The sequence below is a fragment of the Crinia signifera genome, chromosome 12 (genome assembly GCF_055691185.1).
Source record: "Crinia signifera chromosome 12, ASM5569118v1, whole genome shotgun sequence".
NCBI lineage: Eukaryota > Metazoa > Chordata > Amphibia > Anura > Myobatrachidae > Crinia > Crinia signifera.
The window spans coordinates 77,994,916-78,012,174 of NC_139228.1; the positions used below are offsets into that span (position 1 = coordinate 77,994,916).

The 17,259-nt window shown below is 46.7% G+C and overlaps 1 protein-coding gene across 1 annotated transcript; it reads right to left on the reverse strand.

The window, feature by feature from the left end:
• Positions 1-4,982: 4,982 nt before the first annotated feature.
• Positions 4,983-16,749, reverse strand: LOC146050644 (uncharacterized). Its single transcript, XM_083167756.1, has 5 exons — positions 16,592-16,749; positions 13,611-13,709; positions 12,011-12,134; positions 10,194-10,286; positions 4,983-6,981 (listed from the first exon to the last, which is right to left on the reverse strand). The coding sequence occupies exons 2-5, from the start codon at positions 13,698-13,700 to the stop codon at positions 6,020-6,022; spliced, it is 1,269 nt and encodes a 422-aa protein (XP_083023882.1). The 5' UTR covers positions 13,701-13,709; positions 16,592-16,749; the 3' UTR covers positions 4,983-6,019.
• Between the last annotated feature and the right edge of the window lie 510 nt (positions 16,750-17,259).

Here is a 17,259-nt window from a genome sequence, read left to right on the forward strand (position 1 = left end):
GAAAGCCACTTTCGCCGTCAGGAATTTCATGGGTACCTTGTCCAAAGGTTCAAAAGGCTTGTCTGTCAGAGCATTCAGTACCATATTGAGATCCCAGGGCGCAATGGGGTTGTGAAAGACCGGCCTGATTTTTTTATCAGCCTGCACAAACCTCTGTACATAGCGGTTTTCCGCTATCCTGGAATCCAGCATGGCACAAATTGCTGAGATCTGCACCTTCAGGGAGCTTACAGATAATCCTTTATCTAACCCCCCTTGAATAAATTCTAGAACCGTAGAAATGTCCGTATGGTTTCTGTTTTTACCTCTACAGAACCGCACATATGCCTCCCAGATCCTATAGTAGGTCTTTGATGTTGAGTTTTTTTATAGCTTTAAGCAGGGTGTTCACAACTCTAACTGAGAACCCCTCACCCCTCAAGGTTCTGGTCTCAGTAGCCACGCCGCTAATCTCCAGTGCTTCGTATGTGGTTGGACGAACTTTCCTTGCCTCAGTAGATCTTGTTCCTGAGGCAGAAACCATGGGGCTTCCACAGCCATCCTTGTTACCCTGGGGAACCAGGACCTCCTCGGCCAGAACGGTAGGATCATTATTACAGTGGCCTGTTCCCTCTGTAGTTTGCTGAGGATCCGAGGAATCACAGGGAATGGTGGAAAGGCGTACAGTAGACCTCTCCCCCACGCTGCCGACAGAGCGTCTACTTGCCATGCTCGAGGCTCCCAGTGTCTTGACATAAACTTTGGCACCTTCGCATTCCTGCTGGTAGCCATCAGATCCACTGACGGTAGACCCCATCTGTAGACTATCCTGTCGAAGACCTCCTGACACAGCTCCCACTCCCCTGGCCTTAGCAGCACCCTGCTCAGAGAGTCTGCTTGTTGATTCCTCTCTTCAGCTATAAACACTGCCTTCAGACTCTTTGTCCATCTCTCGTCCCATTCCAGTAGTTCTGCCACTTCTTTCATGAGGCTCCTGCTTCTTGTGCCTCCCTGTTTGTTTATATAAGCCACGACAACTTGGTTGTCCGACCTGACTAGCAGATTTTTTTGGTATAGTCGATGTTGGAAATGCATGCAGGCCAAGGTGACTGCCCTCATTTCTTTTAGGTTGGAGTGTAACCTTTTGGTTGCACCTCTCCATACTCCTTGAGCTGCTTCCCCTGCATAGACCGCTCCCCAGCCTGTACGGCTGGCGTCGGTTGTGAGAATCACCTGATTTTCCTCTAGGAAGGACCTCCCTTGGCGGAATTTGCTTGTGTCCGACCACCATCTGAGGTCTGCCAATGCGCCCCTTGACAGGGTGATTCTTTGATTCAGGTTCTTTCCGTCCCCGTCCCATTGGGACAGGAAGCAGTTTTGCAGGGACCTTGTATGGAATCTTGACCAACCGACTGTGTCCTGAGCTGCCGCCATTAGACCAAGAATCCTCATGCAGTCTGCTGATTTTACTGCTTGTTTCGCCAGAAGACTTCTTATCTCCTTTCGTAACTTCTCTATTCTCTCTTCCGTCAAGGTAATTCTCATTGACCCGGTGTCTATTATGACCCCTAGGTACTTTACTGACCTTGACGGTCTCAGTTGGCTCTTCTCCACGTTTATGATCCAGCCGTGCTTTTCTAAGTACTGGATCACTCTCTGTGTATGCCTCAAGGCTAGCTCCCTTGTACTGGCCATTATCAGAAGGTCGTCTAGGTATGCCCAGATTGCTATCCCTTCTTGCCTGAGATTGGCAATGAGCACTATTAGTACCTTCGTGAAAGTTCTTGGGGACGTGGAGAGTCCGAATGTGAGTGCTGTGAACTGATATGTGATTCCCCCGAGGCAAAACCTTAGGAACTTTTGGTGATCTGCATATATGGGTATATGCAGGTAAGCGTCCTTTAAGTCTATGGTGGTGAGGAAAGAACCTTGCCTTATGTCCGGTAGAATGGACCGGATAGACTCCATCTTGAATTTTTTTGCATGTACGAATGAATTTAGCCTCCTCAGGTCCAGAATGGTCCTGAAGCCCCCCGAGGCTTTTTTTACTACGAAGAACCGGGACTGCCACCCCCGGCCTTCTTGGTTCTCCGGGACCCTCACCACCACTCCCTGAGCCATCATTGTCTTTAAGCTGTCTAATAAAGCTTTTCTTTCTTGCGGGCACTTTGGCATTGGAGAAACTTCTTGCCAGTTTCCCGGCGGTTTGACAAACTCTATTCGATACCCGCTGGAAACACTCTCCTGCACCCACCTGTCCTGCGTAGATCGGAGCCAAGCCTGCTGGTATTTCAGTAGCCTGCCTCTGACCCTGTACCTGGCATCATTGGGACAGGTTACGAAATCCAAATCTGCCCTCTTTGCTTCGCTGACCTCGAAAGGAACCTCTGTTCACGAACCAAGGCCTTCTATATCCTCTACCTGGCCTATAGGTTCTGGCCTCTTTGAGGTCGGGGGTTTGAAAACGCTGGAACCTATTGAAGGGTTTCCTTGTTGTTTTGTCCTGCGGAAGCCACACTGATTTCCCGCCAGAAAGTTTAGAGATAATATCATCAAGTTTTGCACCAAAGAGATATTCACCATGAAAAGGCAAAGAGACCAATTTGTTCTTGGACTGGGCATCAGCCGCCCAGGGCTTCAGCCATAGGGCCCTCCTTGCTACCGCTGTACTTGCGTTAGCTCTTGCTGATAACCTTACTGCATCTAAAGATGCGTCGCAGACAAATTCAATAGCCACTTGCATGTTCTGCACTACTTTAAGCAATTCGGCCCTCTTGATGCCATCCAGTAAATCGGATTCGAGATCCTGACACCATGACCTCAGAACCCTAGAAGTCACTGCAATTGCCGAGGAGGCTTTAATTGCCGCCCCTGATGTCACATGTTGTTTCCTCAGGGTAATCTCCATTTTTCTCTCCATACTATCTTTAAAGATATTGGCATCTTCTTACGGGAGAGTAGTTTTTCTAGATATTCTCGCAATTGCGGCGTCCACCTTGGGCGCAACCTCCCAATGCTTAATGAGCTTATCCTCAAAAGGGTACATCTTTGCCACCCTGACCGGGGCTGCTACCTTTTTGTCAGGGTTGGCCCATTTCTCTTCAACTACCTCCTTCAATGCTTCAGACAAGGGAAAGGCTTTGGCCCTTTTTTTCTTGTCCTTAAATAACAAGTCCTGCAACTTGCCCTCCTCTGGAGGGTCTTCTATGTTTAGAGACTTATTCATTAAGCCCAGCAAGTTTTCCAGTAGGTCTGGATTAAAGCCTAGATCTGGCTTCTCCTGTACGACTTCTCCTTCCTCCACATCATCATCATGCCCTACCGCCGGGCCCTCTGAGCCATCCGAATCCTCTGACAACACCTCCCTGGGCCTCTTAAGGGACATCTTCGCTAGGTCATCCTTTGTGACAAAGGTATCGGCCAGGGAAGTTCTTAACATGGACACCAGGTCCTTCATTTGATCCGGCCCCAACATAGGCGGCCTTTTACATTTATCACATACAGACCCTGTGCATTTATCTGACAGGTCTTTATCACAAAGGACACATTTGGCAGCCCGCTTCTTGTGTCTTGCATTGGCCTCAGCCTTCTCCTTGCCAGTCTCTGACCTAGACATACAGTAATGTACTCATCAGTAGCAAGTAGAAACAACTACCATATCCTATTTTTAACAACAGCCAAACAAAAAAAACAAAACACTGAAAAAGAAAAAAACATCCAGTTCCTAGGCTTACCCTGACTTAGATGGCTGCCTTCTCTCCTCCTCCATTCTATAATACTGTAAGAGACAATCATAATCAGCCACAGTAAATAGGAGAGAAGAAGTCGCCGCTGCATTGGGACCTTACCGGTCTGCTTGAAACTATTCTTATTTCTGTAGTGCAGCGTTAGCAATCCTCCACGTTTTGCCCAGAGCACCGTCTCCGCGTGTACACTGATCCCCCCGGGCTAGGCCGTCCTGGCGCCATCTTATGACGCCAGACGCCCGCCCGCGTCACCGCCGCAGCCCCCTCCGGCGTCCAGCCCCTCCGCTGACGTCAGACGCCGCAGTGTCCGTCCGCGTCATCACTCAGCGCCGGTCCGCGCGCCCCGGCACTCCAGAGCACACACGCGGCTGACGAACACCGCATTCAGCCGCCACGGAGGGGGGACGCCTCGCATGCCAGCCGCCTGGCTCTCAGGAGGGAACGCCCTGTAAACCAGACGCCCGGCTTCAAAGGCACATCTAAGGGCGGTCAGTACACAGAATTATAACTTTCACGGAGCGCCCCTAACTGCACTAGGCAGCGGGACGCCCAGCAGACAGGCTCCCAACCACTCTAGGTAGCGGGACGCCTCTACCTCACCATGGGTCTAAACCCCTGCTGCACTAGGCAGTGGGGAAGACCAGCAGCTTTTCACAGGGTAAGCCTCCTGTCCACCTGGAAAGGAAAAAAAAGACACAGAGCCTTAGGGGGCGGACCTTATATAGGGGGCAGTGTCTTTTCTTTTCCTTTCCAGATGTTCACCTATAAGGGAGGAAACCCATGTGTTCGGCTGCCATGGGGAGGTAGAGGAAAGGAACATTTTGGCACTTGGTGTGGACATGCCTAAGATGATTGCATTCTGGATTGAAGTGACTGAAGAACTGGCAGCTATGGGTGCTCACCATCAGCATGTGTTTTGTCTATAGTCAATAATGCATCAATGGATAAATATTTGAGACAATTTTTGATTCATACATGCACTTTGGCCAACATCTGCATAGCTAGGAAATGGATTGTGAGAGAAGGGTCAGACAGACACATGGAAAGCCCTAGTCAACATGACCATCAAGCATGAAAAACAGGTACTTGGCAGACGTACCTCTGCTCCCCCCCTCCCCTGGTACTTGGCAGCTAACATGCCCTCCCCCCCTCCGGTGCTTAGCTGCCATGCCTACCATCTTTACTATACCAGCATCTCTCCATACCGAACAAGTATGTACAAATTTGATCAACACAAAAAAAAGAAAATGGAAGAGATTCAGAATAAAAGGAAGTATGAACAACTCGCCATGTTTAATGAGACATAAAAATCATTACAGATTTTACAGACCACAGAATACAGTGTGTATACTATACAGGGTAACATTGAAACTTTTTTTCCCTTTACTCAAAGCAGAAATTGGAGGTATTTGGCTGTAATAGGAGTCTAAAAAGGCAAAATGTAATAGGGTGCGATTTTTACACGTGTGATTTTTAGGTAAAAAAAAAAAGGTCAAATTTGAACGTTTGTCAAAAATCGCACAATTAGTAAAGTGTAAATCAAATGTAATAGGGTGCGAATTTTCAAGTCGCACACTCAAAATGACCAAAAATAATAAAACAATTAGACCAGGTCCAGTCTGGCGAGTTTGACATAACCATGCACAGATCAGTGACATCTGTTATATGTTAAATAAAAAAATCCCCCTACATAACCAGCCCCAGGCTCATTGAGTTTGTCCTGATTCCCGAAATACGGGTGAAATGTAGTGGAGATCCCCTGTATTTAAGAAACCAGCACCTGGCTCCAAAAGTCAGCAGTGTCATGCCACAGCCGGGGGAAACTTATTGCAAGGAGCCCTGGCCAAACCATGATCACCCTGGCTGGTCAGCCCTGGATGGGGTACCTGGGGGAGCCCATGAAGATGCTGATCCCATGCAGAAGCTTCAAGCCAATAAGGGCTATGCAGAGTCCCCATGATGGAGGTCACTGGGAATCCTTGTGACGTCACTCCCGTAAGTGTGCCAGGAGAGGAGCCACTACGCCGGAGATTGTGGACAGGGCGAGTATGTGTTACTGTGTTAGGGTGTGTCCATTAACGTTTTACTGCTCTGTGTGTATATGTCTTTCTTACATTGTTTTCACAAGTGAACTAGAAGTCTAAGTGGGCCCATTAATGCCCTGCATGCTGGGACTTGTGGCTCACCAAGTCCCAGCATGCAGGGGAGGGCTTGTGGTACTTGTAGCTCAATTGTGAAAACCTATTTTATTTTTTTTACACTGCAAGAATCAACCTGCCACCCACCGCACCCCATTACATTTCATCCAAGGTGTCTTTGTGACATTTCTGCAGATGTTTAAGAAGCTGAGGCCTCTGGGTAAATCTCCGTATGCATTTAGTGCAGCTGTATGGCCTCTCCCCAGTGTGCTTACGCTTGTGTAGAACGAGATGTGTGCTATGCTTAAAGGCCATTCCACATTCCTTACATGGATACGGCCTTTCCCCAGTGTGGGTTCTATGGTGGGTAATTAAATGGGAACTGGAAGTAAAGCCCTTCCCACACTCAATGCAACCATATGGTTTTATGCCCGTATGTATTCTTTGGTGGGTAGTAAGTTGAGAACTTTGTGAAAAACATTTGCCACAATCGCCACACACATAAGGTTTCTCCCCAGTATGAGTTCTCTGGTGCACAATTAGATAAGTGCTGATACTGAAGGTTTTGTCACACTCGGAACACTTAAATGGCTTCTCACCAGTGTGAATTCTCTGATGCTTGAGTAGTGTTGAGCCATCACTGAAACTTTTCCCGCAGTCGGAACAACCAAAGGGTCTGTCCACTGTGTGTATTCTCTCGTGTCTCATTAAATTTGATCTTTGTGTGAAGCATTTCTCACACTTTGAACAGACAAACAGTGAAATCCCCGTGTGCACCTTTTGGTGTGTGACCAGCTTTGCTTTCTGCTTGTACTCTTTACCACATTCAGAACACGCGTACGGTCCAAACACATTGGATTCTGTTTTTACAAAACTAGTCTTCGATAATCTCTTGTGACGTTTCAGTGCTAGTATTTCATCGTCGTAAAATAAGGAGTATTCAACAGGAACACGTTCTCGAAAGTTGTACTGACGTCTGCTGGAGAGGATGCCATCCACATGTAATGGAATATTAAGTTCTTCCTTTAAGTCGTCCATCAAATGTACACCTTCCACCGCTAGTCCATCATGTGTAAACAAGGATGTATACAGCTCCTCTGTTTGGTATCGGGAGACATCTACAAAAGGCAAAAACTGTAAGTACCTGGTCCACCAAAAAGTACAAAAGATAAAAGGACAGCCACTAGGGAAATAGTGTTTAATGAAGCAAGTTAACAATGGATATTCCAGTTCCTAATATTTATTACTGATATTGGAAGTCACAAGAGTCCAGTGACCATATAAAAGCACAATGCTTCAAATAGTGATTTTATACGAGTCACAAGTATTTGTGTAATAATCTAAACTACAAGTGAATCATTCCATCGAGATCTCAGGTTTTTACTAAGAACATTCAAACTAGGGTTGCCAATCCCGGAGCATTTTTTTAATCCCGGAATTCGGGATTGAAAAATGCCCAATCCCGGGATTGGCTTTCCTAATTAAAACCCGCCCGCATATTTACTTACATGTGCGGTGCGGCCGGAAGGGTGGTCGGTGAAGCTGGAAGGGTGGGCGGGCTATTACTGATGCCGGGAGGCGGCCACTTCACGCCGCAAGCCGGCAGCAGGATCCAGGAGCCGGGCAGGGAGGCGGGGGATGACATTATGCTGCGTGCCCAGGATGGGGCTGTGCAGCTGCTTGGCCTGCGCAGCGTGACCTCTGACCTTGTCACGCTGTGCAGAGCCACAATGCCTGGGAAGGGAGAAGCCGGGCAGCATCTGAGCACATGCTCAGACGCTGCCCGGCATTAGACTGCGCATGCGCAGTCTAATCCCGAAATCCTGGGATTGGAAACTCCAATCCCTGGATTGAAATCCTAGTGTTTTAGTTGCCAAATCCTGGGATCCCACTGATCCCAATCCCGGGATTGGCCACCCTTATTCAAACTCCCTGACACACAGATGTAATTTACAAAAGGATTAATTCAATGTGTTTTTCTTTTAAACTATAACTTACTTCTAAAGCAGTCTAGATTGTACTAGCATGGTACTGAAAATGATATATATAATTATATGGTATCAGGGTGATAGGTCAACATCACATTAGGTTGACATGGTCAAAAGTAAACATAGCTAAAGATCGACAGGTATAAAAGGCTGAGCAGGATCAAATGTTTGAGCATAGAGGTAGAAAAGCGAGGCACCATGCCCATAGGACGGTGAGCGAGGCACCTTGCCCGTAGGACGGTGAGCGAGGCACCTTGCCCGTAGGACGGTGAGCGAGGCACCTTGCCCGTAGGACGGTGAGCGTGGCACCTTGCCCGTAGGACGGTGAGCGTGGCACCTTGCCCGTAGGACGGTGAGCGAGGCACCATGCCCGTAGGACGGTGAGCAGGGCACCATGCTTGTAGGACGGTGAGCAGGACACCATGCCCGTAGGACGGTGAGCAGGACACCATGCCCGTAGGACGGAGAGCAGGACACCATGCCCGTAGGACGGTGAGCGAGGCACCATGCCCGTAGGACGGTGAGCGAGGCTACATGTGGCTTAAAAGGATAATGGCACCAAATAAATAAGAATACAAAAACTAGCAATGATCTTTTCCCCTGTCTCCCTAATGACCCTGTCGATCCATGTCATAGTGATCATATGAGATCAATGTAGTGACTGTTGACCAATGAACCATTTGCATCTATATACAGATGTGTCCACATAGATATTTGCTGTGTACTGTGTAGCGCGCGCCCTGCAACTCGTGCTTTGTCCTTGCGTTATTAGTCCCGTTAGAAATGTAAGGTCACGTTATAATCGTTTCGTCCACTATTTTCTGACCATTCCTCTAATCAACCTAGATCTGGGGTAGCCAACTCCAGTCCTCCAGAGCTACCAACAGTTAATGTTTTCCAGACCTCCTCACAGAATCACAAGTGAAGGAATTAGCTCCACCTGTGGATCTTTGAAAATGTTTCAGCTAGTAATGAGTGCACCTGTGCAGCAGCTTAGGTTGTCTGGAAAATGTGAACTGTTGGTAGCTCTCGAGGACCGTAGCAGGCTACCACTGACCTAGATCATCATTCATTTGTTTTACCCTTCCTGGTGTGTCTACCCTGTTGCATACCTTTGTGTCATCTGCAAAATGGCACATTTTACCCTCAATTCCATTTGCAATATCACCAATAAAGATATTAAAAAGTACTGGTCCAAGTACAGATCCCTGAGGGAACCCCACTTGTAACCTTTCCCACCTTTGAATGTACTTTGTTTACTACTACTTTTTTGTCCTGCAACCAAGATCTTATCCATTCCACTATCTTAGAATCCAATCCCAAGCTTTCAAGTTTAACAGTGTGCGATGTGGGACAGCGTCAAAGCCTTACTAAATTCTAGATAAGCTACATCTACAGCCCCACCTTGATCTATTACTTTAGTCACCCAGTCAAAAAAGAAAATAAGATTTGTTTGACATGATCTTCCCCTAGTAAACCCATGCTGTTTCGGATTCTGTAAATCCCTGGTTTTGAGATATTCTACAACTCTTTGTTTTAAGAGTGTTTCCATCAATTTCCCTACTACTGATGTCAGGCTCACTGGTCGATAGTTGCTTACCTCTTCCTTTCTTCCATTTTTGTGTAGTGGGACTACATTCACTCTTTTCCAGTCCTCTGGGATTACTCCAGTAGCTAGTGACTGGTTGAATAATTCTGTTATTGGTTTTATCAGCTCCCCTTTAAGCTCTTTTAGTATCCTTGGATGTATCCCATCTGGCCCCACTGATTTATCCACTTTTAGTTTTGAGAGATCTGTGAGGACTTTCTGTCTTGTCCTGTGATTTATCATCAATTAAACTTTTCTGATATTGTCTGTCGATTACTTTCAGGCTCAAGAATGGTTTTGATCACCCTTTAATAAATTAAGAGTTTTAGCTAAGATTAGAGAGACCACTGTGCCTACATTTGCCTAACCAAGTGTCCAGAACTTTTCAGCCATACAAGAGGGTAATGTGATACCTGCATATAAAGTGTCCCCTAGGAACCTTTCCTCTGATATGGTGAGGTAGGGTTTTACAAATGTGTTAAATGTATGAATATATTGTATCCTTTATTTGGCAATTCTGCACAACTTTTCCAGTTCAGATTAATGTGGAGAGAGGAAACAGAATACGTTTCATGGGTATTGTTCATTACGCCACTGCGTGACATGTCTGATATCTGTCTGAGAGAACAGTGGAGGCTCCATATTGGTCTCACATGTGTTTGTGCAGATTGGAAGTTTCTATTGTTTATTTTACTCAATTAATTTTTTTTCCTGGTTTAGGCTAAAAGTCCAAAAAAAAGAGAGGAAATCTCACCCAGTGTCTTGGCCTGCTTTCTCACATCTGCTAAACATGGGTCTATGCCTTGCTCAAGGTGTGATATTATCTTGGGCTTTTTCCTCTGGTACCCTGGTCAAATATAAAAGAAGATATTAGAATTCTGGTGAAAAATAAATATCAATTGTATTATCATTCTAAATAAATACATTTAGCTCTGACACTAAAAATATTAATTAAAGATTAAACTGCGCAAACCACCAGTAAAACACGATAAAGTTGACAGGGTTGGAAGGTCGACAAAAGGGTGACATGAGTTTTTCATGTGTCCCCCCCCCCCACTACCATCCACTAGGGCAGTGATGGCTAACCTTGACACTCCAGCTGTTGAACTACTCATCCCAGCATGCCCTGCATCAGTTTTAGCGCGCTCGAGGAATGGCGAGTGCAGCGCGCTCGAGGAATGGCGAGTGCAGCGCGCTCGAGGAATGGTGAGTGCAGCGCGCTCGAGGAATGGCGAGTGCAGCGTGCCCGAAGAATGGCGAGTGCCGTGTGCCCGAAGAATGGCGAGTGCAGTGTGCCCGAAGAATGGTGAGTGCAGCGCGCTCGAGGAATGGGGAGTGCAGCGTGCCTGAAGAAGGGTGAGTGCAGCAACGGGGCGCGGTACACTGATCAAGTGTCCATGTCGACATACGTCTAAATTTGAGGCACAAGAAATGTGATAACCTCATGTCGACTTTTTGACTGCCGACCTAATGCTTGTGACCCTGTTGACCTTATGACCCTGTCAAACAACCTGCTGAGCGGATAGTGGAAGCCATCAGATATTGTAAATGACTGAACGTTGTTTCTGCTCTGCTGCAGTGGTGGGAGAACGATCTCTGATTTATGCTGGTAATAGTCCTCTAAGGCAGCGCTTGTCCAGCAGATTGTACTGTAAAGGGGACTATATGTGGGGTATTTCCCCAAAACAACATTTCTGGAGATATACATAAATTTCCAGAACCCCAGACTGTATCTAGAGGGTGAATGATGTAGATTTATATTCTATATTGAGAGAATCATCAAGCTGGTAAAAGTAGCTAGTGTAGTGCAATCTTCAGATGGCATTAGCACATATATAGCTATGGGGCCACAGGTATTATAGACTAGGGAATAGGGATCTGCATGCCCGCACTGACGTAGGTGCAATGCACAATACACAACTGTAATAGTGTTACCTGGCCACAGCCAGCTGGGCTTTCTCTGACATGGCCGCATCTCATATTCAGTTTCCTCTTACAGTACTCTCCACATCGCTCTGCATGATGGAGATGAGGGTACTATATACAGATACAGTGACACTGAAGGGGGTACAGCGGGGTACTAAGACAGTGGGGCCTACGACACTGATGGATGAGGAGAAGTGCAACAAGGGATACATAACAAGCGTTATGCCACTTGCTGCTTGGGGATTTATTGACACTGGGGTTCAGGCAGCTATGGCACCAGGATGGTGCAAGACATTTATGCTTTTTTTTCCTCAATAAAACTTTATATATATAATTTGGCAGATTGTGGGTTAAAATGCTGGATTTGATAAATAGGGCGAATGAAGCTGGTGATTTTTAATGTGGTTTCCCTAAGATCAGCTGAATATCCGCCAGTTATTGGAGGCCCTGGAGCAGCGGATCGGTAGACCAGGTTGTCGGGGCCACAGATGTAATACTGCTTAAATTAATCCAAAGATGTAACTGAGGAAGTCTATTAGCACAAATGAAACCGTATTTTAATGGATTTTTTTTTAATGGATTCATTTAGTTTTTTTTTTTTTTTTAAACAAGGATATTCAGGTTTTTGCTAGCTGGGGAACCTACCCAAAGTGCAGAGGGTTTGGTAATTATCCATCATTACTTGTCGGTAGAGTTCTCTCTGTCCTTCTTCTAGGAATGTCCATTCTTCCTTTGAAAAATATACAGCAATGTGCTCGAACTCTGTGGTCTTAATAAACCAAAAATATTTGTACATTAGTACATTGATTAACAAACACTTTGCAGCAGAATATAAAAATGTAACATGTATTTAATGTTCATATGGTCAGCGTTCCCTTCTGCGGTAAAATAAATGTCACACTTTACAATAACAATGTTAATCAATTCAAAATGATGGACAGAATTATAGCCTAGCTATGGCTAGGGGGAATACATCCAGCCTTTCTGGTTAGACTCCAAAATAAATGAAACCGTTGTGTAGCTCAGGGGCATATCAATACAGGATAGGGTCCGTGTGCGGTCCCCAACTGGGACCCCGTCCTCGGGCAGCATAGTCCCTGTTACTCTGAGTGACGCCACTGGGTGCTAGTCGATTTTAAAATGGTTTCTACCCAACTGTGCATTCGCAAAAACAGATGCCCGCTGTGCCCTTATCATGATGATTTAAAAAAAAGTTTTTTAACAGTATTGTCAGTGGCGGCAAAACACTTGAATTCCTCCCAAAACAGATGAGGAGCAGTGTAATGGGCCCCATACATCAGCAATTAATTGTGACAATCCTGAGATCTGGAGATGATTGCCACAATTAATTTTAGATGTGTGGGCTCCCCCTTTTGGCAATCCCAACCAAAAATTAATAGGGATCGCCAATCGATTGCTTAATCAGAATTTTAAACATGCTTAACAATCTGGTATTATCTGCGGATCTTTTTTATATGTGTGGAATTTCTTAGGTCTCTATATTATACAGTATTGAGGTAGTGTTCCTTCTAGGAACCAAACGGGGCAGGGCGCTGGAGGGGCGGACCGGGCACGCCAACGTCACTAAAGGGGGCGTGCATGGGCCGCCGCGACACTGAAGGGGGCGTGCCCAGGCCGCCGCATCACTGAAGGGGGTGTGCCCGGCCGTAACTATGTCACCGAGCTGCCGGGAAAGCGCTGTGCACCGCAATTTATGGCGGTGCTGGGCTTCACCGGTGCACTCCGGCGGGCAGGCAGCAGGCTGTTTTAGCGGGGCGCTGCTAGAGGGGCAGGGCGCATTCTGCCCTTTAAAAATCAGGCAGTGCGCAGCGCCCCGCTAAAACAGCCTAGCGGGAACACTATTAAGGGACAGACTTTGGTACTTCCACGCAGTGACAGTGCGCAAACATTCACACATCACAGGAGGACTTCTCTGATAAACTGCCGACTGCCGGCCTCACTGATCTTCTAGCTGCATCTGAAGACCCAGCAACATTGTGACCATCAGTTACAGAACTGGACATTGGAGATTTCACAATATCTGAGCCATCTAAGCCGCTGAGGCCAGTGTACATATACTAGATGGACAGGCTAACAGAAATACAGAATAGATATTAACAAAATAAATGTTAGTAAGTGCATGAACTGCATATAATGTATATAGCCATACTAGGAGATTATTTCCTCATCTTCTAAAATGCTGCATAATGTTATAGAAAGATTAAATTGAAGTAAATCACACAACCTGTACAGGTGTCTTTTTCAGATGTGTAGCCAGTTTTTTTGGTAGGGCTCTCTTGTGTAACATCTTCTTTGTCACCTTTAATCTGGGCATCTTGAACAGCTGAAACAAGAACAAACAATAAAACCAGAATCTATACAAGAGCAAAGCAACAAAGTACATATTATATTTGTACATGGTCAAACCATGATGCAATGCAAGAGGTGCAAATACTGCCAGCAACTGATAACTTCCCCACAGCTTTATTTGTACACCCAACTCTAAACCACTATGCAGCTAAGACACACCCCTCCCAACTCTAAATCATATGCAGCTAAGACACACACCCTCCCAACTCTAAACCACTATGCAGCTAAGACACACCCTCCCAACTCTAAACCACTACATAGCTAAGACACACCCCTCCCAACTCTAAACCACTATGCAGCTAAGACACACCCCCTCCCAACTCTAAACCACTATGCAGCTAAGACACACCTCTCCCAAATCTAAACCACTATGCAGCTAAGACACACCCTCCCAACTCTAAACCACTATGCAGCTAAGACACACCTCTCCCAACTCTAAACTACTACATAGCTAAGACACACCCTCTCAACTCTAAACCACTATGCAGCTAAGACACACCCTCCCAACTCCAAATCATATGCAGCTAAGACACGACCCTTCCAACTCTAAACCACTGTACAGCTAAGACACGCCGCTCCCAACTCCAAATCATATGCAGCTAAGACACGCCCCTCCCAACCCTAAATCATATGCAGCTAAGACACACCCCTCCCAACTCTAAATCATATGCAGCAGAGACATGCCCCTCCCAACTCTAAACCACTATACAGCTAAGACAGACCCCTCCCAACTCTAAACCACTACGCAGCTAAGACACACCCCTCCCAACTATAATGATGTGTACACATGGTGAGATTCAAGCTTTGAAATTGGCTAACTGCAATTTAAGGTGCATACACACAGGCATAAAATCACTGGCAATAAGGTCGCTGAGCGACCATATTGCCAGCGATTGGAGTGTGCACCATCGATAAATCGATGGGTGCGCGCTCCCGTTTTCAGGATTGCTGAGCTATATATATATAAAACGATCATATTGCTCCGTTTGTACACAGCTTAAGATTTACACTTTCTTGCCAGTTGGCCCTAGGGCAAATACATACTATTGGTGACATAGTGAAGATAGACTTGCCCGCACAATCTATTTAGCCACGCCATACCGACACCACGGGGCCGCGCATTGGCCCCGTGGTGTACACAGCTTAAACCCAAATCTGCCTACCTGCAAATCAACCTGGTTGAGTGGAAGGATTTTATAATATACATGTTGGTTTAATATGGTATTTAATGCTTTGGGATTATTTAGAGTTGCATACAGGTCAGTTTTGCTGGCAGACCATTCAGTGTTCTGCACTGCGCACATTTACCACACAGCGGGTCTGATTCATCAACAGTTGTAACTAAACGACTGTTCACAAAATTCCAACTGCCAGCGGTAGCTTGCGGTGCACCACCCAGCACAGGGCAAGTGCCAATATTTTCATTTGTACTGTATTACATTCATGCTGTTAAGCACCTTGAGTTCTATTGGAGAAAGAGAGCTAGTCTGTATAAATAAAATTATAATTATTATCTGCATCACTAATGTGTGAGTGCATAACTATACAGCGAGGCAATTGCCCATTATAGGGTTTCCCCCTGGAAAACCCGATCATGGAGCCGCCATATTTTAGATTGCAGCAGCTGCGTGTACCCCCGCCCCCCCCCCCCCCATATGCCCCAGACACTCCTTTGTTGTCCATACCTCACCCCAAAAATGTTGCGTCACCACCACATCATGCCTTAGACTGCAGCTGCATTTTTCACAATGCAACTGCAGTTTAAGAGTTCTCACGCATGCAATCTGAAGATAAAAAAGCAGCCACTGAAGCGGAGGGCCAGTATCCAAACATACACAACTGTGAGAAAACCACAGGCGATTCACAGTACACATCTCAGCAGAACTGTATTTGGGTTCCAGTAACTGTGCAGCAACAGAAACAAATGCTGTTATTTGCCTGTATGTGGAGTTTTCTGCACCTATGCTTCTGGCCCCTCTCTATTTCCTTGTGCAAGCAGTGGTCACCAGGACACATTGCACCATCCCTATACCTGGTGCCCATACAGTGATTTATCCTCCCATGCTACATTACATCGACTGAGCCTAGATCCAAGACGCTGCTGATTTCTCATTGGAAATTGGTGCCATTCCAAATAGAAGCATGGTCATTATATTTCCATTTATAAAACAGGGGAATGGGTAAAAACTGGAACCAGCCCCCAGAACGGACAGGATCCATTCATCAAACTGTACCATTCCGGAGCTTGTAGTGTCCTGTCCAATGGGGTGCCCATTACACCGGTCACCCAAGAGATGAGGAGGGAGAGATTACAGCCTCCCCGTATGGTCTGAGGATGTTGTACAAACTGGACCGCACCTGACCATACGGGGAGGCGGTTATCTCTCCTTCCCCATCTCCCAGGTGACAGCTGTCAGTGTCACCCCCCAAGTTCCGGAATGGTGATTGGATCCTGTCGTTCTGGGTTCCGACTGATTCTGGTTTTCACCTAGTCACAGGCTATGTATAGTATTCTGCAGCAGCCAATAGGGACAAAGCAAAACAAATACACCAACATATTATACATGACATCATACACATACAGTATCTATATCCTGAGTAATCAGCTGCTGGGGAACTGCATATCCCAGCATGCCCTGCCAGTTACTGTATGTTGTTAGGGCATACTAGGACTGTGACAGGGCATGCTGGGATGTGCAGTTCCCCAGCAGCTGGAGGGCCACCACCACAACACAACACACCAGACAGTATATACACATATTATATATATAAGCTGCGCCCAACCACACACAGTGACCCCCCGCCATAATGCCTAATAGCAATGGGTACACAACAACATCATGCCAGGACTGTTACCAGCGGGATAGGTGGCACACACAGGAACGCAGCTGCCGCACTCTAGTAATAATGGCGGAAGTAAGGGCGGAATAACACCGACAGCTCACACTGATCTCCATCCGCGCCCCGACCTATCACATTCCTGCAAGGACCAAGAGGATGTGGGAGGAGACCGGTGATTGGCTCTCACCAGACGTGTGACGTGCAGTGATGCCGTGGGGAGTGGGGACTAGTGACAGGCGGTGAGGAGATGAGGCCGCCGCGGGCGGCAGTGCCGGTCATCAGACCTCACCTCAGCCGTGTGATGGAGAGAGCAGCAGCCAGGGGAATGTCGGCGTCCACAGTAATGCCTGAGCCTAGCGAGTGACAGTCTGACCATGAGCAGCATTTCCTGTGCAGAGTGTTACATGACCCTCTCCAGGAGGACACATTGCTCTGCTCCTGGACTTCTCTGTGAATGGGGCAGATGTATGAAGAGTCGTTATGGGGGAGAAGGGGTATCCGCACACTTCTCCCCCATGTATGAAGCAGCCGCTGAGCGCTATGCGTCCCTGTCCATATCAGTGCTGCTACCTAAATGATTGCAGGCCGATATGCAGGGCGAATGTATGTACCTCCCAACTTGACGGACCGAAGCGGGACCCTCGCACATGCGCACTGAAGTGGGGGCGTAGTTTATGCATATG